Source organism: Cryptomeria japonica, chromosome 8 (assembly GCF_030272615.1).
Source record: "Cryptomeria japonica chromosome 8, Sugi_1.0, whole genome shotgun sequence".
Lineage (NCBI taxonomy): Eukaryota > Viridiplantae > Streptophyta > Pinopsida > Cupressales > Cupressaceae > Cryptomeria > Cryptomeria japonica.
In genome coordinates, this window is record NC_081412.1 from 136,793,863 (window position 1) to 136,815,587 (window position 21,725).

At 36.5% G+C, this 21,725-nt stretch overlaps 2 protein-coding genes across 2 annotated transcripts; one reads left to right on the forward strand and one right to left on the reverse strand.

The window, feature by feature from the left end:
- Positions 1-5,347: 5,347 nt before the first annotated feature.
- Positions 5,348-6,118, forward strand: LOC131032290 (RING-H2 finger protein ATL11-like). Its single transcript, XM_057963222.1, has one exon. It carries the CDS (start codon positions 5,348-5,350, stop codon positions 6,116-6,118), a length of 771 nt encoding a protein of 256 aa, XP_057819205.1.
- An 8,674-nt stretch (positions 6,119-14,792) lies between these two features.
- Positions 14,793-15,494, reverse strand: LOC131032289 (uncharacterized). Its single transcript, XM_057963221.2, has one exon. The coding sequence runs from the start codon at positions 15,492-15,494 to the stop codon at positions 14,793-14,795; it is 702 nt and encodes a 233-aa protein (XP_057819204.2).
- Between the last annotated feature and the right edge of the window lie 6,231 nt (positions 15,495-21,725).

The following is a 21,725-nucleotide window of genomic DNA, read 5'->3' on the forward strand; positions in this document are numbered from 1 at the left end:
TCAAAAGCAATTTCAAACACAAATCAATGAAATGGAATGCATAAATGAAAGAATTAAACAATTAACATAATTGAAAACCCCCTCAATTGCATTGTAGCCTCCATTGTTCTTCTCCTTAGTTGTTGTTGAATGGCTCTCAGGTATTGCACTAATTTTCTGCATAGATTAGAAACTATTTTGAAGACTGTGATCTAGATTGAAGATGAGAAAAGGGATTGAATCTATAGATTTTCAACACAAAGGAGGTGATAATTTCAGCTCAAGTCCCGATTGATAGACAACTAAAAGTTGATTGATCAGTGAACTTAATTGATTGATTTTTTAACAAAATTGATTGAAGAGTGAACTCAATTGATTAACCATTAGACTGAATAGACTAGTTAGATGACTAAATTGATTGATTAAAAGACTGAATTGATTGATTAGTCATAAAAAGATAATTTTGAGTGAAAATGGGAGATTGAGGAGTTAACTAATTTGATCAAACAGTTTGATTTCAACATGAGTTGTAGGATTTTAAAATTGAATTTGATTTTCATTTTCAATTTGGATTTGAATTTGGACTTTCTAATGTTGAAATGCAGATGTATTTAACTGAAACTCAGATTTTATGAAATGTTAATTTGGAAGAAATGAAATTAAGTGAAATGATATGAAATTCGAATTTGGGGAAAATGCAATGAAATTAATTGAAATTAGAATTTGGGAATTAGAAGAATAATTAATTAATTTTAAATAATTTAAATGAAATTATTTAAACATTAGAAATAGAATTTAATTAAATAATAAATATTATTTGATTAAGGAAAATGTTGCAATTAATTAAATAATTAATTAATATTTGAAATAGGGTTAACTGATTAAATTGATTTGAGAATAGAAATTGAATAGTTAGCAATGTTGAATGTGATAATCAAAAGAACTAATTAGTTTAATCAAATAATTAAAGAATTACTTAATCAATTAGATGAGTAATTAGTATGCAACTAATGAGACATTTTTAGGTGTCTACACATATAACAATATTTTTGAGATTTTTTATGTTTTTGATAGAAAAGAAACATGCAATGACAAGATCTAATTAGAAAGTGAAAATGTAAGAATAAGAATGTTGGGTTCACCAAAATGTAATGGTGAAAAATAGGATCAGGTAGTGTAGGACCTAACCCCACTTTCCTCCATACCTTGGAATAAGAAAGAGCCCAAGGAAGTGATTCACTTTGACTACTTCTTGTGAAAGAGAGTCAAGGAATACTTTTAGGGTTCCTATTCCTTTGTTGCTATGAAAGGGAAATGGGCTAAATGTGAAATAATGATAAACTAAGCTAGAGAGATGAACAAAATAACTATGTAAACTACAATAACAGAAAGGTACAAAATTGAAATTGAGAGACAAAGTACACAGCTGGAGGGTAAATTTTGGCATGCACTTGATATCATAATCTGAGCCTAATTGAGTCAGACCAAGGCATCCAACACATTGGTTCCTGTTGCTGAATTGACCTATACTTCTAGAATTTGTTGAACTGCCAAAAGAAGCCAGAAAACTTATAGGACTAGCGAACTGGATGCCATGATCCTGGACCAAGGTGTTGGGAACCTTTGTCGTAGAATACTAAGACATGTTTCTAAATATGGACTTGTACCTGCTAATTCTCTCTCCCCAAAACTCTGTAGCTTCGTCAGATTATTGTAAATATACCTACAAGCTGGAAAATGGTGTATGGGTGGCTATATAGGGTTTTTCCTTAGTCAAACCACAAGTTTTATTGATTTTCACCTCCACAAATAGCCAATGTAATATTGAAAAGTGTGTGTTTGTGTCCTAGAATCTCATGCGTTTACAAGATCCTAAATGAGCTAGAATGCAAAATTAGAGTTCTACCCTAGATGTTATAAGGATAACCCTAAATGAACATAATGTAAATAAGAATTCTTCAAATCACAAATGCAACAATGGATCTAAAGCAATAACATAGATCTGAAAACAAGTGTTGTGAAACTTATATAAAGATATGAAAATAACATGAAACCATACCAAACCCTAAGGGAGAGGTACAAGACAATCATCATTTAGTGATCTCCTTTTATTCTTCAATATCTTCAAAGATTCAATTGATGATTAAAATGGTTGACAAAGACTTGATGAATGCTTGATTCATAGATTGAAGACTTCACATAACTTGGACTTTCACTTCATAAGAGGCTTCTTCCATTTCTAGGGTTATTAGATCCTTGAAATGAGGAAAGGAAAGGTTATATATATGAAACCCTAACTTTGTTTTTGATCAAAGGCCAACCTAGAATTGATATATTTTTGCACAAAAGCTAGATTTAAACATTATAATACTGGCGAAATATGATCCCAAAATTCGGGGAGATAAAGTTGGGCCCGATGTGAATCGCATCAGTCCAACCAACTATTTTCCTAATTTTTATGGATGCAAGGTATTGTGATTATAGGTTGATCCCCAAGTTGGGTCAATGATTTAAGGTGTTTAGATATGCAAAATTGGGCCTTGAAAGTTTAAATAGGACCTAATTAGGGCTTTGATGAATTAATTGATTAAAAGGATAAAATAAAAACACCTAGGGTTAAGGGCCCAATTTTACAATGTGTGGAGTGATAAAAGAGGACTTTAGATATAATTAAATTAATTAATTAAATTCTTAAAAGGAATGTCAAATACAAAATGCAACACACTAAGGTAGGTGCTAACCTAAGCATGAAATTGTACCACCCAATTAAGGGTGCACAATTTATGATGATACAGATATGAGGTTCATCCCCTAAAATACCTATTTTCTAAATAAAGGGTTTTGGTTAGAAGGGCTTCAAAAATAAGGTATCTAGGTCTACAATTGTTAGACATTGGGAGAGAATAAAAAGATATGATTAAAAGAATGTTAACATATAGATAGAGAAACAGGGGTGCTAAAGAGCCAAATGAAATAACATAGAGTAGACAAGATGACCTTAGAAAAAATACACCAAGACACATGGACCAATTTTTGTTTGATAATAGTTGAACAAATTGTATGAAATATCTATTACAAAGCTAAGACTAATGATTATATTTATTCCAATGATAGTTTAATTTAAGAACGATGGGTAGGTAGGGATATACTCAAAAATATCTATATATAGCTTTATAATTTTATAAGTTTGTGTTCAAACCCCATTTCCAATACTTCTACTATGGCTTTATAGAATTGATTTTAATTTTATGAACTCAATTAGTTAAAATTTCTATAATGACTATATCCAAAGTTTGATGATCCTAATTAAATTGGCTCAACACTACCTCTTTACTAACCATGAGAAAACATTTGGATGGCCTACTAGTGGTTCTTATAGATAATTTAATTCTGAAATGTTTCCTCAATTGGGTCTTTCTATTTTGCAAGCTTGTGCCAATGAAGAAGAATACAAAAATAAGAAAGAAAAAGGTGATGATGGATGGGACCATTCCATAAATATTTTGAAACCTCATTGATGTATGGCATAAATTAGGTGATTATGACCCTTCTCCTCCCCAATTTTTTAATTTTTATTTCTACCTAGTAGCTTCACATTTTTTCTATGTTCTTGAATCAACACATTAGCCTTGTATAGACTTTAGGGGTGTGGTTTAATATCCATTTTCCATTTTGTGAAAAATTGTAATATTATTTCTTATATATTAGACACTTATTTATCAAAAAAATAGTTCTCTCAGAGAAAACACCCCAAGCAAGAATACCAAATGAGAAAAAAAGAGGGAGAGAAACCCCATAAAGGAACAAAAAGAAATTTAAAAAGTTAATTAAAAAATGAGTGGCTCATAGAAACTCTTAGGAGATACACAAGACATCTAAAGAAATAAAACATAGAATAATCTAGACACTAAAAATAAGAATAAAAACTCATACCCTAGGCCAATCCCACCCTCCATCCCCTATTGTAAGCAAAGAGTATTTGTGGTAGAGTTTTTTGAGTAGGTCATACACAAATTTAGCAAGTCTTATTATTTTTTCATATCTATTTTCTTCATGTTCAATGAACACATTTTTCTCATTATCTACTACCATTTGATTTACATTATATTTATTCTTTTCAAAACTTTAACCAAGGTAAAATGAGAATTTAGATGAATGAATATTGAATTATTAAATCATCATTAGAAACCTCTATCTATGCAAGATGCAAGCCCTAACCTTCTTTTACTTGAACTACGTGGCATTGTCTTTATTAATTTTCCATTCTTAAAATGTCATAAAGATGCATCCTTTATTTGAATATGTTTGGCAGTATATGAACATGCATAGAGCATTCTCTCTTTGTTGGTCATTTGTTTTTGTTAGTATATGTCTTCTCTTGATGGGCTAACTCCTTTGTAGCATAAAACCTTGCAAAACTACAAAATCAGCACATAATCAATTTTTGTATAATATTCATATTGACTAATGTAGAAGGAATATCATGAATGAAACTAAAATTTTGAAATCAAGTTTTCAAAATTCGAAATATGAAGCTTCGTAACCATCTTTTTTAGTCCTAGTGTTCCTTCAAATTAAGTTGGCTTGTAAAATGCGACTAAATAATTACATATTTTACAATAATAAATACATTTTATAATGAACCATTAAATCTATTCCTTTAATGAATTCAATTGAACATGTGCCTATCGAATCATGATCCCTAATATGTCTCCCATATAAAATACATTTGGAATGTCAAATAAAACCTCCTCTACATAAATATTATGCAATTATATAACATAAAATATTTTAGTAATCAGAATATACAATACATACCTAACAAGAATATCTATTGTCTTTTAACATAATTATAAGCTTTCAATTGAAAAAAAGAGTACAATAGGTCAAAGGACTAACAACCTTTTAATTTGAAATAAAATGCTCTTACTAACTTTATTAAACGTGCACATGTAAATATGGATAAATAATTACTTTCATAATACAAAAACTAAATTTTAATTAACAAAAAATATGCACTACTTTTATTAAAAATAGAGCAAAAGATATATTATACATGCACATGTAAATATGGATAATTATTACTTCCTTTGATGCATTCTGATGCAGATAGATCCTCTAGAGTCTTCACCTGGCATATTGTTTGGGGGAGGGAGTACCGGGGGCGAGAGGTGCTGGTAAAATCATCTGCACAATACGAAAGTGAAGACCTGACGTTCTCGTATAAGTAATGCCTGGCGAACTCGTTGGAGACGGAGAAAATATTAAACCAGAATACCAGGCACTGCAAGTCTGTATCGCGAACTTCCAGCCATAAATTTTCTGCATCCTACAGTTTTCTGCAAGCGGACGTGTGGTTTCTCTCAAGATGGTGAGATTAGTTGCATTGTTGCTCGGAGAAAGCAATCTGATGTCTGTTACGTCATTCACAGTAGTGGCTTTGGCAGCCAACAACGATACTAATAATTCCAACAGTGGCTCCTACGACTATAAGCTCGTGCTCAATCTCTCCCTGCCATTCATCGTCTTGCTGGTGTTCGTCTTCATTTTGTTAATGTGTTTTTTCTCTATCTGCTCCCGACGCCGAAACTCGAACTGGGACAGCAGAGGAGAGGGCTGGAATGGTCAGAATATTATGGAGATCATCAACTGGGAAGCAGCCCGGGGTCTGGAGCGGGCTGTTATCGAGAGCTTTCCCATTTTAAGCTACAGTAGGGTGAAGGGTCTCAAAGGGCCTGCTAAGTGCTCCGAGTGCGTGGTCTGTCTCACCGACTTCGCGGAGGACGAGATGCTGCGGTTACTCCCCAAGTGCAGCCATGCTTTCCATCCGGAGTGTATTGACGGATGGCTCGTCACGCACACGTCTTGCCCGGTCTGCCGGACGAGCCTTGTGCCCGTGAACGACTCCATTTCCACGCCCACTGACTTCGGTTTAGTTGAACCGCACGCGTTTCCCGAGGAGGTCACGGTTGTTATTGACAACGGAGCCGAAGTTAGCCTCCGTAGAGATATTTCCAACGATGAACCCAGGAAGGGAGCTCCTTGTTATGATTTGATAGATTACTCGTTTGTTGATGGGCAGAGACAGAGAAGAAGACGGGACAGTGCAGCGCTTGCAGGTGTCCTACAAACATGGTGATCAAAACGGCGGTTGCAGTGTTGAATGGACTGTAGGATAACTACTAGAAACCAAAGATCGGTCCATGTGAGACCATATCCGGCCTGTTTTTGTTTCAGGGACTCGTGTCAAACCAAGCTGCATTAATGCTTCAAACAGGAGATCTCTGAGCTTCTTGCGTACCACTAGCCCTCTGTTACGTACGCCACATTGCTGTCCACATGGTATAACGGACCATATCATAGAAGGAATAAAATAAAAGAATGATTAGAAATTGTGTATGATCAGTTCTGCACTTATTTAAAGCTTTCTAAATCTTGTATTGGAGTCACGATAATGAAGTTTTCATTTTATATTCTCATAACCCATAAGCTTTCATCAATTAAAATAAAAATCTTTGCGACGACTTCGGCTATTGCAGGCCCTCACCCGGCAGCACCCTAAAGAATAATGATTACTTTCCCATTTCTTATTATAAAATTTACAACTATTTTGATTTCGGCGAAATTGATTGGAAGTGTGCATGATATTAATGTAGAGAATAGTTAATCAATAAATATGATGAAATCTGCAGTCTCTGACTGTAGCTAGTTAATAAATATGATTAAACGTATTGGGACAAATGATCTAAAACTACTAAATGACTTAATTAATCACAATGTTGGGGAGGAGAAGAATCTAATAAATCTAGTTTTGAGAGATCAAGATTCTGATCAGATTTGATCGGGCTTTCTCGTCTTAAAATTGAATTAAAATGGATTGTTGAAGATTAGGGCAAAATAGGTGATAAATGAAGTGATGCGGTAGAAATAGTGAGCTATAGATGTCATGCGGAGCCACCAACCCGCATCTGGGCAAAAGAATATGTTTCAGATATGTTCCCAAAAGTCCAGCCTGATTTTTCGGGACCAAGCAGTATCAATTCACCATGGTCATCCGAATTTCTCATTGTTTAAAGTTGAGCCTCTTCATCTCTATGAATTCTGTCGACCCTCCCAAATGCAACTTTGTACCTGTTTCCTGCACACAAATATAAAGGAAAAATTGTTGGGAATAGCAGTTTGCCTAAGTCAAATCCTGGTTTAGGAATTAACCTTGAATGAAATAATGCAAATACTTAATAGATATACCTCAGATATGCAATTATTGATTATGATGTTTTTCTCTTTGAATGTAATCACAAATATTGTATGTAATGGCATGACAAACACATGAACATGAAAACCCCTAATCACACACACATGCTCGCATAGAATTGATGTAATTTTGCTCCAAAATGGTTGAATGATGAATATGCATCCTTCAAGCTAAAAAATGCTTGCTAATGAATGCTTCATGGATGCACAAATATAAGGATATGTCCACTTATGTTTAATGAATTGATATGATGTTTTTATATAGGAGTCTCTTGTTAAATTACCTATTATGTCAACCTCCAACAATTATGTATAGCCACAGGGATGAATTCCCACCAAAGAGATACAATGCCTACCCTATGTCGAATTTCAACCCCATTAAGAGGGTCCATGGTGTTTTTAGGGTGCCACGGTCCAAACAAGGACGTACCATGCCCTGGTCCCACTTTAAAGGGGACCAAAATAAGGTGTTAGGGAGGTGGGTACCCCTCTGTGAGGCCCACAACAGGTTGTTCATGACATCAAATTTGGGTAATAAGTACAAATCAGACCTACAGAGAGGATGGGGATAGGACACACTAAAGTGAAAGCACCAACATTAGGTGTAAATTGGACTGGTGACAATTTACAATGCTACAATAATGATGTCTGTGGATGTTTTTTTTAATATGGGCATGTTTCTAATTTTCATATTTAATGTGATTTGATTTTAATAATTATAAATTTCTATTTTTTAATTAAAATACATTAATATAATAATTTTTCAAATAGAATAATGGCAAATAAAAAAATTACTTTAATAACGATATCTAATAACATTTTTTACATAATATTTTTTAAATATAAGTATACCAATTTAACATCAATGACAAGTTAATCGAAATAATTTTCAAATATCAAATAACTTCTAAACTTTGACAGCATGAACACAATTCTTTGCTAAGACGTATTATTATCAAGATGAAGTTATGCCTTGACAAAAATAAATATTTTTAACCATGTTGTTGATAAAGATAAATGGGTTTTACATGGACCCAAAACCAAAAGTTTTACAAAACCTGGCAATCGGCCAATAAAATAGAAACCAATAGCAAAACAGGGGAACACCCTAGACCGAACACAAAAGCAAAAAGAAACAACAACCAACAAAACAAAACACAGAAAAACACTCAGTTAAGCGAGTGCACCAACTCCTTGTTCTTCTAGATGCGAGCCTTGTTGATTACGTCCAATTCCTCCATAATGAATCTGGAGGTACCCTTATTGTTGCTCCTGCTTCTGGTCCTGGAACTAGGACCCGTTGTTTTATTGCCACCAACAATAGAGTCTTCACCGCCCAGGTCTTTCTTTTTGTTATTGTCATCAGGGTCACTGTCAATAAGATTGGATCTATACTCCGCCACCATGGCATTGATCTTTTCCAGCTCCTCCATACTATTATTCATGACCTCCTTACTTATGTCAACCAGATTCTTAAGATTATTCTTGACCTCCTCCATAAACTGCTCAACCTTCTCAATTCTTTGCTCATGCTTACATTACATAACCTCGACATCATGTGAAAGCTTCTGGGTCATGATCATGAGCTTCTCATAATTGGTAGGCTCAGGCGAATCAGTAAAGATATCAATTACCTCCTTAATCCCCTCTTTGAGGGTATCAATCTCCTTCCCCACCCACTTCGAGGAGTTCTCCTTGGCTTCTAGTCGCTTCCATCACTAGATTCATCAGAGAGCTATCCTTCTATAAACCATTATCCACATCTTTAGGCAGAGTCCCCTGCTTCTCCTTCAGGACATTAAGAGGAATGTCCAATTTGATTTCTTAGTCCAAGGTCTTGGGAGCATAGTCTTTAGCAACCAACTTCTTCTTTTTGGAATAAGGTTCAATTTTAGAAATCATCTTGCTAGTCGATTTATATTTACTTGCAGCCCATCTGGGGGGGTTCTTGCTGCTATGGGTTCCAGGAATGACCAACATCACACCCTCTTCAATTGGCTTATAATCAGGGTTAACAAGGGGTTTGGCGGTCCCACTATCCTCCATCTCCATATTTGAATCAAAAACATCTTGAACATTAGTATTAGGGATTTGGCCTTTCTAAGAGAGAGAGGGCACAACTTCAAGGGCTTTGGCATACTCCATAATGAGCACAATAAGCCCTTCATGGAGGACTGGATTATTGAGATTCTTAGCATTTTTTTAAGACTATTCTCCAAAGAAGAAACTAGATAGAAGGGAATCAAAATAAATTTTCCATGCCTAAAGTGATTCAAGATGGTAAAATGATAAGAAAAGATACTGGCATATCTACCATCAAGCGTAATGTATCTCATGATGAACTCGGCCATGTCCGCCCAGGGAGCCATAAGATACTTTCTGTTGTAGCCACCATCAGCCATTTTATTAACTCTTGAACGCTCCTTATCTTTATCAAAAAAATTTCCAATGTCTTCCTCCCCCCTTTTTTTGTCTCTGTGAAAACTTCTGCCATTCATAGCTAAACCCATAATTGTATCCACCAGGGTTTCATCGATCTATTAATCAACACCATAGGCCCTCAAAATCCCTTTCTTCCACCCATTGACAAATGTTTCCATGAGCAGAGGAGAAGGGCCATGGAGTCTTTCCAAGAAGGGAACCATTCCTCCATCAACAATTTCCTGCCACACTTCCTTATTTTTCTTCCATTTATCAAAAGTGGGCAGTTGTTTCCTATTCTTGTCCCCACCCATAATAGTCTGGGTCACCAAACAGAAACAAGAAATCAACCACACCAAACAAGTCTCCAAACAGAAGCAAGACAGGGTCCGCACAAGAAGACATAAAATCTAGGCACAAGGGAAGTTTCTAGATCTTTAGATAGGGAAATTGAAAGGAAACCATTTCCCTAACAACTTAATCAAGTCATGATTGTTCTTCATTGGTTACCGCATGTGGATGATATCATCATAAGCCAGGTTGCACAAGCTTTTTGGGAAAGAGTCCCGATTGCTCCACCATTTTTCTGCCACGTAGCCCACCTCCATATTGGCCAATAAATTCACTGCTTTATAGCCTTCCCAAAAAATGTGAGAAAATTTGAATTCATCCAACTCTTTAATCATATCACAACAATCTTTGATCAAGTTGGCGATAGTCCAACTAGGATCCATACACCCATTCAAACAATTGATAATGTTGAGTGAGTCAGATTCCAGCCAGACCTTTCTAAAACCTTCCCTTTTAGCCATGTGTAACCCAAAATGGGTAGCGCTGGCCTCCGCAAAATGGTTAGACTGGGTGCCCAGAGGGAGCACCACCCCAAAGACTAATAGACCCATATGATTCCTAGCCACTCCCACACACCCAACTGGCCCAGGACTACCTTTAGCCGCCCCATCCACATTGATTTTGATCCATCCCACAAGGGGGGATGTCATAGAACATTTTGTCTGCATGGTTTAATTTTGTGCACAAGAATGAATATATTCCAGCCAATTTGCCACTGTTTGATAGTATCCCACTTGTCTTGGAGAGTAGGGAGGGGATGGTCGTTCCTTCTGCTGGGGCAGGAGTGAAGAAAATTCTCCTTGATGGTATTTTTGATTCTAATAGCCACAACAAGCACGGGAGATTCCAAATCTCTAAAAACTCTATTGTTTCTTTCTTTCCAAATACCCCAAGCAATATGAGGAAGAGACATGTTCTAGAGGACTCCCAAAGCCTGATTGTCGAAGGGGCACTTCCATTCAAACCATAGCCTTTGAACAAAATTAGGGAAGACCCAATTAGTGTTCCAGATATCAAGGAAGAAACTCCAGATATCCATGGCAAAAGAGCAGTACAACAAAAGATGACTAGCATTTTCCTCCACTTTTTTGCATAGGAAGCATCTATTAGTAATAGGGAGACCTCTTTTATAGAGGTTGTAAATGGTAGAGATGTTACCCTACATGAAAAGGCAAAAAAAGATGTTAATTTTTGGATTTTAAAAGCTTATTCCAGATACCAGCCTAGAAGGGGGAGGGAGAAAATTTTCTGGAGATGAACTTGTAGGCATCAACAACCTTGAATTTCCCTGAAGACGAGAAATTATGGAACACTTCATCCTCCACATGGGAGCGAGCGATATGAATACAGTTTAACTAGGGTTGCAAAGGTATCAAAGCATTATTCAAATATTTGAGATCTAACCAGGCTCCATCTCTAATATAATCAGCCACCTAGGAGCCAATTTTTCTGAGACATAATTCTTTGAAAGGAGGAGCCCAAATAGAATCCTAAAGGGGGCCATCACCAATCCACCCGTCCTCCCAAAAGTTGATTTTAGTACCATTCCCTAGCACCCATCTACAACCATGCAAAATAATTTTGGTGGAACCAAAGAAATTGCTCCATAAATCAGAGATAGACTTGGGAAGGTCATAAGATTCCAATGTGTTTTGGATACCTTGGATGTGGTATTTATGTTTGAAAATGTCAATCCATTCATTATTCTCTTTAAGATATCTCCACAGTTGCTTGGCCATCAAGGCTTTATTGAACTCTCTCAGATTTCTAATGTCCATCCCCCTATGGACTTGGGAAGGCAAACTTGTTTCCAAGCCACAATATGCAACCTATCTTAATTTTAGTCCTAGTCCACAATTTTTTTTTTGAATTTTTTCTAGTCTATCAGAAATTTTTGCAAGAATTTTGAATAAACTCATAGCATACACTAGGAGGCTCTGTAGCGTGGCTTTGAACAACTAGAGCTTACCAACTTGGCTTAACAAAGCACCTTCCCACCCAACCAGCTTATTCTAGAATCTATCAATAAGATTCATCCAGAAGGAATCTAGGGCAGAACCATGGCAGAGGGGTAGGCCTAAATAAGAGTTAGGTGAAACCCCAACTTTATACCCTAGAATCATGTCAATCTTCATTTTCATGTGCTTTGCGGTGTTACAGAAAAAAATTGGGCTTTTAGCTAGGCTAATTTTTTGTTTAGTGTCTTTCTCATAAGTATCCAGAGTCCTTTTTAAATTCTTAGCTTCTTTAACTGAACTTTCCCCCATCAACAAAGTATCATCCAAAAATTGTTGGTGAGAGCAGGTAGAGGCCTAAGAAGAGGGTCGTAAGCCCAAAAGATTACCTTTCCTAACTTCCCTTTGGATAATTTTACTGAGAGCTTCACTCGTCAGAATGAAGAGGAAAGGAGATAAAGGATCCCCCTGTCGAATGCCCCTTGATGCAGAGAAGAAACTAGAGGCAACTCCATTGATCAAGACAAAAATTTTAGGAGTGAACACACATTGATCAATAATATAGATGAAGTTATTTCCAAATCCAAATGCCTTAAGAATCCTGAGAAGAAAACTCCAATTGACTCTATCAAAAGCTTTCAACAGATCCAATTTCAGAAGAAAGAAAAAAACCCAATTTTTTATTTATAGATAAGGAGTGAATGTTCTCATGCACCACAATAACACAATCCAAAATCTACGTCCCAGGAACAAACCCATTCTAGTGTTTTAAAATTAAAGAGGGGAGGTATTTCTTAAGCCTAAGCACCTGGATCTTGGTGAAAATTTTATAGATAGAATTGCAAAGACTAATAGGTCTAAATCCTGAAAAGAACAGGCATTGAGTTTCTTGGGAATGAGGACAAAGAAGGTGGCATTCAGCTCCTTTAGAAGAGAGTGGGACCCAAAAAACTCTTACACAGTGTTGACCGCATCAGAGCTTAAGATCTGCCAAAAGTTTTGAACGAAGAACAGAGGGAAGCCATTAGGGCCAGGGACTTTGTTACCTTGAAAAGAGAAGACCGCATTGTGAGCTTCATCATGAGTGGGGATTCTAATTAGCTCCAAGTTCATATCCTGAGAGACAATGTTGGGAATTTCTTGCAAGATCTCATCTTGGGCGAAAGCATTAATAGGATCTTCAACTGATAAGAGATTAGTGAAATAGTTCATGGCTTCTAGATAAATATCTTCATGCTTATCAATCCATCTCTGGCCAACCTGAATTTTACTGATTCTATTAGCAACCCTTTGCTTGAGGGTCGTCATATAAAAAGACTTAGTATTTCTATCACCACTTTTAAGCCATAAGGCTCTAGATCTCTGCTTCCACTATTCCTTCTCTTTGGAAATAATATCATGCAGTTTAGTTAAAATCTCAATTTCTTTGTTCGAGACATCATTGATCAAACCCGAAATCTTGGATATGCTTTTGAACCTCCTCAAGATCCAGCTTGAACTTATCTTTAATTTTAAAATATTACCAAAAGAGGACTTTTTCCAACGTTGAATATTAGACTTGACATTGGATAACTTCTTGGGAATACGAAACATGGTCGTACCCTGGATATCAATATTCCACCACTCCATAATTTTATCATGGATGTTAGGGGCCATCAGCCACATTTTCTTAAATTTGAAGGGGTACGCCTTTCTTCCAGAGAACGAAGTCACTGAAAGACAAATAGGGAAGTGATCAGATCCTAATTGGGTCAAGGAATTGAGTTTACATGAAGCATTCAGAATCTAATCAGGAGAGACAAGGCCCCTATCCAGCTTAACTTGAATAAGATCATCCCCACTGCATCTGTTAGACCAAGTGAATTTAGCCCCAATAAGATCCAGGTCCAATAGGCTCAAAGACTTAATCATGTCAGCCAAGCCTTGTCTACTATCAATAGAAATAGGCATGCCCCCAGATTTCTCTAAGTTTGAGAGAAGGGTATTGAAGTCGCCCAGAAGAATCCATTTCTCATTAGGGAAAAGCAATCTAGCATGGCAAATGGAGGACCAGAGAACTTTCCTAGCAGTTCTCCCATTAGGAGCATAGATGTTGGAAATAATCTAGGAGGATCCATCTTTAAGATTATAGAACCTAGTAGCAATGTGATTAGGAGAAGAGAGAACCACCTTACCACATAACAATCTTGGATTCCAAAGAGTGGTGTTACCACCTGAGGCACCATCCACATCAACATAGTGAACACCACAATCTCCAAAAATTGCCATTTTAATCTTTTCTACTTTATTACCAGGCATTTTAGTCTCTTGGACAAGGCAAATATATGGCTTATGATCCCTAACCAAGTTGGATAGCAGATCATTGTTATGTGGATGATTCCGTCCCCTTATATTCCATGAAATAATTTTCATTTAGCAAGAGAGGGGGATCCCATCCCCATTTTTGGTAACGTTCTTTGGGCTTCATCCACAATGGAAGCCTGACTCTGCCTATCTCTACTAATTGCATTGGGTGACCTCCCTACCCCCCTTGAATCTGACCCACAGTCTTCTTTTTGTCTATTTTTGATTAACCCCCCCCCCAAAGATTAGAGTAGATTGGTCAGTAGGGGAGTTTCGTCTTCTGTTTTTGGTTTGACCTCAATAAAAGGACAAGTCCTCTTGGGATGATTACAGAGTGAGAGAAAACTAAGGTTTCTCCACAACAGAGTTACCCATATCAATGACCAGCTGAATGGGAATATCCAGGATAGACCCATTAGCATTAATAGTATTCCCTTTTTCATAGGGAGCATTCACAACAGGGGATTCCCAAATGTTCTCCTCCAAAAGTTAAGGGTTAGGAGCACGGGCCACATGTACATTTGAAGCAGCTCCAGGCAAGACCCCATCATCCACTATTGGGGAAGGGATAGAGGGATCAATATATCCATTTGAATCATTGCACAATCCTTCAAGAGGAGGATCAAAGGGTAGGGCATCCCTCTTCTCTAAGAGTCGCTTGTCATTCCTCTTTCTCCATTCCTTCTTTGGCTTAGACATACACTTCCTAGCCCAATGACCCACTTTTTTGCAATGGAAACATGAAAAAGGGATGGATTCATACTCCACTTTCTCCACCCATCTTCCCAACTTAGAGAAATGATCAATCTCTCCCATTGGGTCAACTAAAATTAGCTCACTAAAACAAGCTGCAATTCTCGCAAAAATCTCTTCTCCCCAGAACTCCATGGGTAAACCTGGCAATCTGACCCAGATTAGGGCTTTATTACATTCCCGATCTTTGGGATTAAATCCTGGTTCCCACTTTTTGAGGGCCAACAAGGCTTTGCCCAGCATCCAGGGGCCACCCGTCAAAACATATCGAAGATCTTCCTCACAAGCAAATGAAAAAGAGAAGAAACCACCAGCCATAGCAACAACAACAATTTGACCCTTACCCTTCCATTTTCTAGACACCCAGTCTCTAACAACCTCAATATTGGGACGTGGTCCAAAAAACTTACCCACCAAGACTAAGTTCATGTGAGCCATATTCTAATCCACAATACAGTCTGGGATAGGGATGGAGCAAGCACCAGACTCCAGGTCAACTTTATGCGGAACTGACGAAATGGCCTTACCCTTAAGCTTAGACCCAAATAAAGAAGCCCATTTCCTATTGCACTCTGCAGATGGAATCTTAAAAAGACCTCCGCATTATTGGGGCCCTCAACACCATCAGGATTGTTGGAGATGACAAATTTACCATTGTAGTATTCTACAAGGTACCACCATCCCAAGTATCGTTTGAGGCCCCATCTGTGGGATCGGGATCTGATTCGGAAGAGGGATGAGTCACGAGGGAAACCCCTGGACCCCCAACACATGGGAAATTTACACCAGGACCATTCAAATTCAAACCTAAATGAGCCAAAAATCCCGCTCCTACACCATCTCCTGCTCCTTCTCTTGCTACTACTTTTGTCAATGCCATAGTTGAGTCTAGAGTCACGTTGAAAAGCACAAAAAATCCCTAGCTCGATATTTATTAGCCATGTTACTTAATTATAAGTCTTCATAATTTTACTCAATCACTAGTCTTTTGAAATTTAAGAGCAATAGGATACTATAATATTCATGTGAATAAATGTTAAATTTTTCTTTCCCACTAATGTCAAAATTATAACATACTAAATATGGGACGTAATGTGTCAAGTTCTTGCCAATAGTGTGTTTAGTTGAGAGTTGAAAATAGAAAAATATTTGGTTAGTTTAGAGATAGAGAAAGGAAGAGTGAGAGAGGAAGAAGGTGATAAAGACAAGTATTAACCACAATCTATGGATGGGTTGGTATGGGTTTGATTTATGTTAAAAATCAAAAGACTAAACCCTACTAAAGATGAAGAAATGGTATAAGAGTGAGCTAGAGATTTACATAGATAAAAAATTTAGGTAATAATCAAGAATATAAATGAAATCCAAGGGATAAATTGTTGTTGGATAGGATGGGTGGAAGTAAGGTCACTCTATGAGCTAAAAACCCTAGAAAGGGTTACATGTATGAAATGAAAGAGGAAATAAAACCATAACCAAATATTGAAGAGAAATTAAAGAAGAAATAAATAAATAAATAAATATAAAACCCAAATGTAGAATAAATAAACCTTAGGGATAAAGCGTATTTGCTGACATATGACATATTAGCTTGATCAATTTCTCTAAGAAAATAGAATTCTTTATATTGAATAATCTAAGTTGATTAAATAAATACAATCTGATGCACGCTAAAAAAGGATGCAGGAAACATAAGATTCAAATGTTAGTGTTGTTAGTGACAATAAAAAATGAAAGAGAAATGAAACTATAATCCTAAACATGCATACCAAGAGAGATATAAAACAGATTATTGAAAGCACACAAAAATGAAGGAAAGACACAAAACCCTCCAAGATGCCCTCCAACATGCTCTTAGTTGCTCCTCCCTTGTTCCTCTCCTCTCCAAGTTCCACATGAGTGTAGCCCTCAAATTTTTGCACTATTATGGATGTCTTATGGAGATTCAAGATTATGAAAAATGAAGATAAAATATTATGCAAATGCAAACAAGCTAAATATGAGAAAATACCTAATTAATCTATGTGAATTTTAGCCAGAATAACAAAGAAAAATGCTTCTAAATGCTCTCTCAAATTTACTATAAGTTTGATGCATAAAATATTTCTAGATTCTAGATCCTTTTGGAGAAGGAAATGAGCTCTATTTATAGGAAAAATGGAGCAAAGGATGGTTGAGATTGAGCAATCTCAACAAGGGTCATGATTGATGGGTTTATGATCCATGTGAGGGCTTTCAACCCAAACCCAGGATGACAGATGTCAACATGAGATGGCTTGAGAGGAGAGGGACGAAGCATTAAATACTTGAGATGAATTGAAGGTTACCTTGGGAGGTAAGGTTAGGCTTGAGTTGAATGAATAAATGTTTTATCCAATGAATAATACCTTTATCCAATGGACAAACTCTTGTGCAAGAGTTTGTGGGGATAACCATGGTCAAAGAAATGAATACTTGAAGAGACCCATGAGTTAAATGGGGGTGGAGTTAGAGGGAAAGCCTCTAACCATTAGGGTGAGTTGAGTTTAACCATTAATGGTTATGTAAGAGCCTTAAATGGTTATGTAAGAACCATTAATGGTTTGGAAGGCTTTAGGGGTTAGCTTTTTGGAGAATAAAAGCTTTTAATGCTTTTCAAAGACTTTGAGGCCTTGAGAAGTGACTTCAAGTTTCTTAGGAATGTGACAATAATTAGGGAGGGTGATTAGGCTAATTAGGAATGGTTTAGAAGAATCTAGAATGGGTTTAGTATGCAAGTGGGTTTGGTGGGTGAGAGAAAATGGGATTTTAATTAAAATAAAATTACTTTATTTCAAGCAAATAGGTGCAACTTGCATTTGTAGGAGAATGCAAGTGGGAGGGGGGGGTTAGGGATTTAAATAAATATTTTATTATTAATTTAAATGAGGAAAGGGGGTTAAATTAAATAAACGTGTTTTATTTATTTAATTGATTTAGAGTGTGGCTTAATGAATTAATTTAAATAAATTGAACAATTTATTTAGTTTAATAGAAGAAGATGTTGAGGATGAAATTAATTAAATATTTATTTAATTAACTGATTATTGATGGCTAAATAATCAAATAACTAGTAAATATTCATTTAATTAAAGGGGACAACTTTATGTGACTACATTTGCCCCTCTTTGAGACGGTGCGGTTTATCGCATCATTTCAAAGAATGAAAGACAGGTACGAAGAAATATGCCCCATAAATGTTAATTTAGTGGGTGGTATGCCCCCTCGAGAGATGGGCCGAAAAATTTCAAAAAATCGAGTGATCTCTCAAAAAAGAGAAAGAAGTTGGGGGGAGGTAGAATAAAAGAAATTAGAAATAATGGTGAAAGAATGGGAGAAGACAGATTGAATATGGAGAAACAACAAGCTAGTGAGTACCCTTAGGTCGTGCAGGAGATACAGTCCAAATGTAGTGTGTGCTTGTGATTGATACTGTACAATTATTCAAAATTGGTTGGACAATCCGATGTAGTCGATTGAATTGCCCTTGTTGAGTCAAAGAATGACAGTTGATGTTAGTTGTTCAATTTGACAGGATAAAGTCTAAGTAAGTGAATCAAAGTGACCTATTGTGACTTAGACAACTGTTGGAATTGCTCGACGAAGTCAAGGTATCTGAAGCAAAATACTCATTAAGACTTAGACAATTGATGTAATTATCTGTTTTGATTGTGTTTGATTGGTTGATCAATTGATAGTGTTTCTATTGTAGGTTGTTTGTGGTGAATCATAGAAGCCCCGTTGAGACTAGGTCATTGTAATAAATGCTTGTTGTAGTCTAGGTTTGCCATAATCGATTACCTGTTGAGACCCAAAAATACTTGATCAAAAAGTATTTGTTGATAGTCTAGGTGTGTGTGAGTCGATGTACCTGTATAGATAGAGTAACTAGCTTGATTGCGTTGATGGGAAACGATGAAGGGATTATGATGATGGCCTAGATGGGGAGGGTGAGGGGGGATTCAATGTTAGATAGAAGGTATGGAGAACCTAGGACTCATTCCTATGGAAGAAGATAAAAAAAAAGAGATTATCCATTATCATTACTATGTATGAATGATATGCAGCAATATGGATGTATGGATGGGTGGAATGCAACGGAATGCAATATATACAGATGAGATGAAATGTCGATCCATAGATTATTTATAGTGCTTAATTTTCATCATCGAGCATGGTAGTATCGTTCTTGGCCGAGGTAGAAAGAACCAAGTTTGAGCATTTCACCTGTAAGCAAGCATCACAGACAAGGAAAGTGACCCTCCATTCTAGTTCATGTGCAAATGGTCGAGGTATATGTTGTAGTCAGCAAGCCATAGTGATCCATGACTATTTTTTTGCATAGGATCATGTAGCCTAGTGAACTTCCCACGTAGACACCATTAGTACATGCCCCGAAACTTCATTGGAATAAATCCGTCGACAGTAAACAAAGAAAAAGATATTAGGAACCATCCCGGCTACTGTCATCACTTGCGGATATCCTGGAGTAGCGTAGGAACCTGATATGAATAAATAAAGAAATAACAAATTGACCAAGTGCTTAGTAGCTTAAAAAAAAATTTCTTGTCAAAGACAATGCTACCATGTCTTTGTTTTGTAAGGAAGGATGCATCCTTGTGAAGACAATTGTGTGTAGATGTTTTTGATTGATTGGTTGATTTGATAAGTGATCATCATTTGAATACCTCAAAATGTTTGTTTGGTGTCATTTTTGCGATGCATGTGTACAAGGAATAATATGCTATGCAATGTTTTTGATTGATTTTTTTTATGTTTTATCATGTTTTTATGGATTTTGTGAGTGTTTTTGAATGTTTTTGGTATTTTTTGAGTTTTTACGAATGTTTTTGGTACATTTCCAGCCAGTTTTGAATGAGGAACTCAATGAATCACAAGTAATGTAGAATCCACTTCCATTACTAGGCTAAGAGCATTGCCCCCAATTTAGATGTCGCTATGAAAGCAGGATGCAGGACACATGAAGTACTAACCCTGATTACAGATCAATAACAAACCATGGTTTGAATGATAGATGAATGGATGCAATGGATGTGATCGCAATGAGTTTGAAAGACAATGGAGCCATAGCTTTTACGAGTAGTGCTTTTTTGCCAGGTTTTGACCATCGTACTTACCCAAGGTGCCACTGTAGTGGTTTTCATCATTTGGATGAATGATTTTTCTTTACTATTTTCTTGATATTTTAAAATTTTCTTCAGGACATTTTTCTAAATTTTTTTTGGTAATTTCTGATATATTTGGAGGAGCTTGACACTCTGCACAACTTATGTATGAAACCGTTTGAGGTTCATGTTGTTGATCGGATCTGCTAGTGGTTCTCCTTCTGAAGTTGCCAACTGATATGCCCCAAACTCGAAGACAATAGTGATGACATATGGACCTAGCCAATTGGATTCAAACTTGCCCTAATGTTCTCTGTTTGGCTGGTTGCGAGTATTCTCCCTGAGAAAAAGATCACCTACCTCAAATGTGCGAGGTTTGACCCGATGATTGTAGCTTCTACTCATGCGCTGCTAATAGGCTTTTAGGTGGTTGTATGCATCTTATCACCTTTTATCAAGAAGTTCCAAGTCCTGAAGACGTGAGACTCGATATGCTTCATCCTCTATCAGATTGTGGAAGGAGACCCATAGAGATGCTATTTCAACCTCAATAGGCAAGATGGCTTATGCTCCATAAACCAATGAGTATGGGGTTGCGTCTGTAGGGGTTCGAATGCTAGTTCGATATGCCCATAGTGCTGGATTTAATCAAATTTGCTAATCACGGCTAGCATCATTGACTATCTTTTTGAGGATCCTCAATATGTTCTTGTTTGATGCTTTGGCTTGACCATTGCCTTGTGGGTAATATGGAGTGGAAAAGCAGTGTTGGAGGTGAAACTTCTCACAGAGCTCACAAACATCTTGATTTTTGAAAGGAAACCCATTATCTACGATGATGGACATGGGTACACCATACCGGTAGATGATATAACTAAGGATGAATGAGGTGATCTGCTTGCCGGTGACTTGGGTAAGTGGAACGACTTCCATCAACATTGTGTGTTCGATTCACATCGGGTTCACCAAATGATGCACACTAAAAAAGGATGCAAGAAACATAACATTCAAACGTTAGTGTTGTTAGTGACAATAAAAAATGAAAGAGAAATGAAAATATAATCCTAAACATGCATACCAAGAGAGATATAAAATAGATTATGGAAAGCACACAAAAATGAAGGAAAGACATAAAACCCTCCAAGATGCCCTCCAACATGCTCATAGTTGCTCCTCCCTTGTTGCTCTCCTCTCCAAGCTCCACATGAGTGTAGCCCTCATCTTTTTGCACTATTATGGATGTCTTAGGGAGATTCAAGATTATGAAAAATGAAGATAAAATATTATGCAAATGCAAACAAGCTAAATATGAGAAAATACCTAATTAATCTATGTTAATTTTAGCCAAAATAACAAAGAAAAATGCTTCTAAATGCTCTCTCAAATTTACTATAAGTTTGATACATAAAATATTTTTGGATTCTAGATCCTTTTGGAGAAGGAAATGAGCTCTATTTATAGGAAAAATGGAGCAAAGGATGGTTGAGATTGAGCAATCTCAACAAGGGTCATGATTGATGGGTTT

Bases quoted from the DNA above. Each gene is read 5' to 3' on its own strand.
- LOC131032289 (XM_057963221.2), bottom strand. From the start codon at position 15,494: ATGGCTCACATGAACTTAGTCTTGGTGGGTAAGTTTTTTGGACCACGT.
- LOC131032290 (XM_057963222.1), top strand. From the start codon at position 5,348: ATGGTGAGATTAGTTGCATTGTTGCTCGGAGAAAGCAATCTGATGTCT.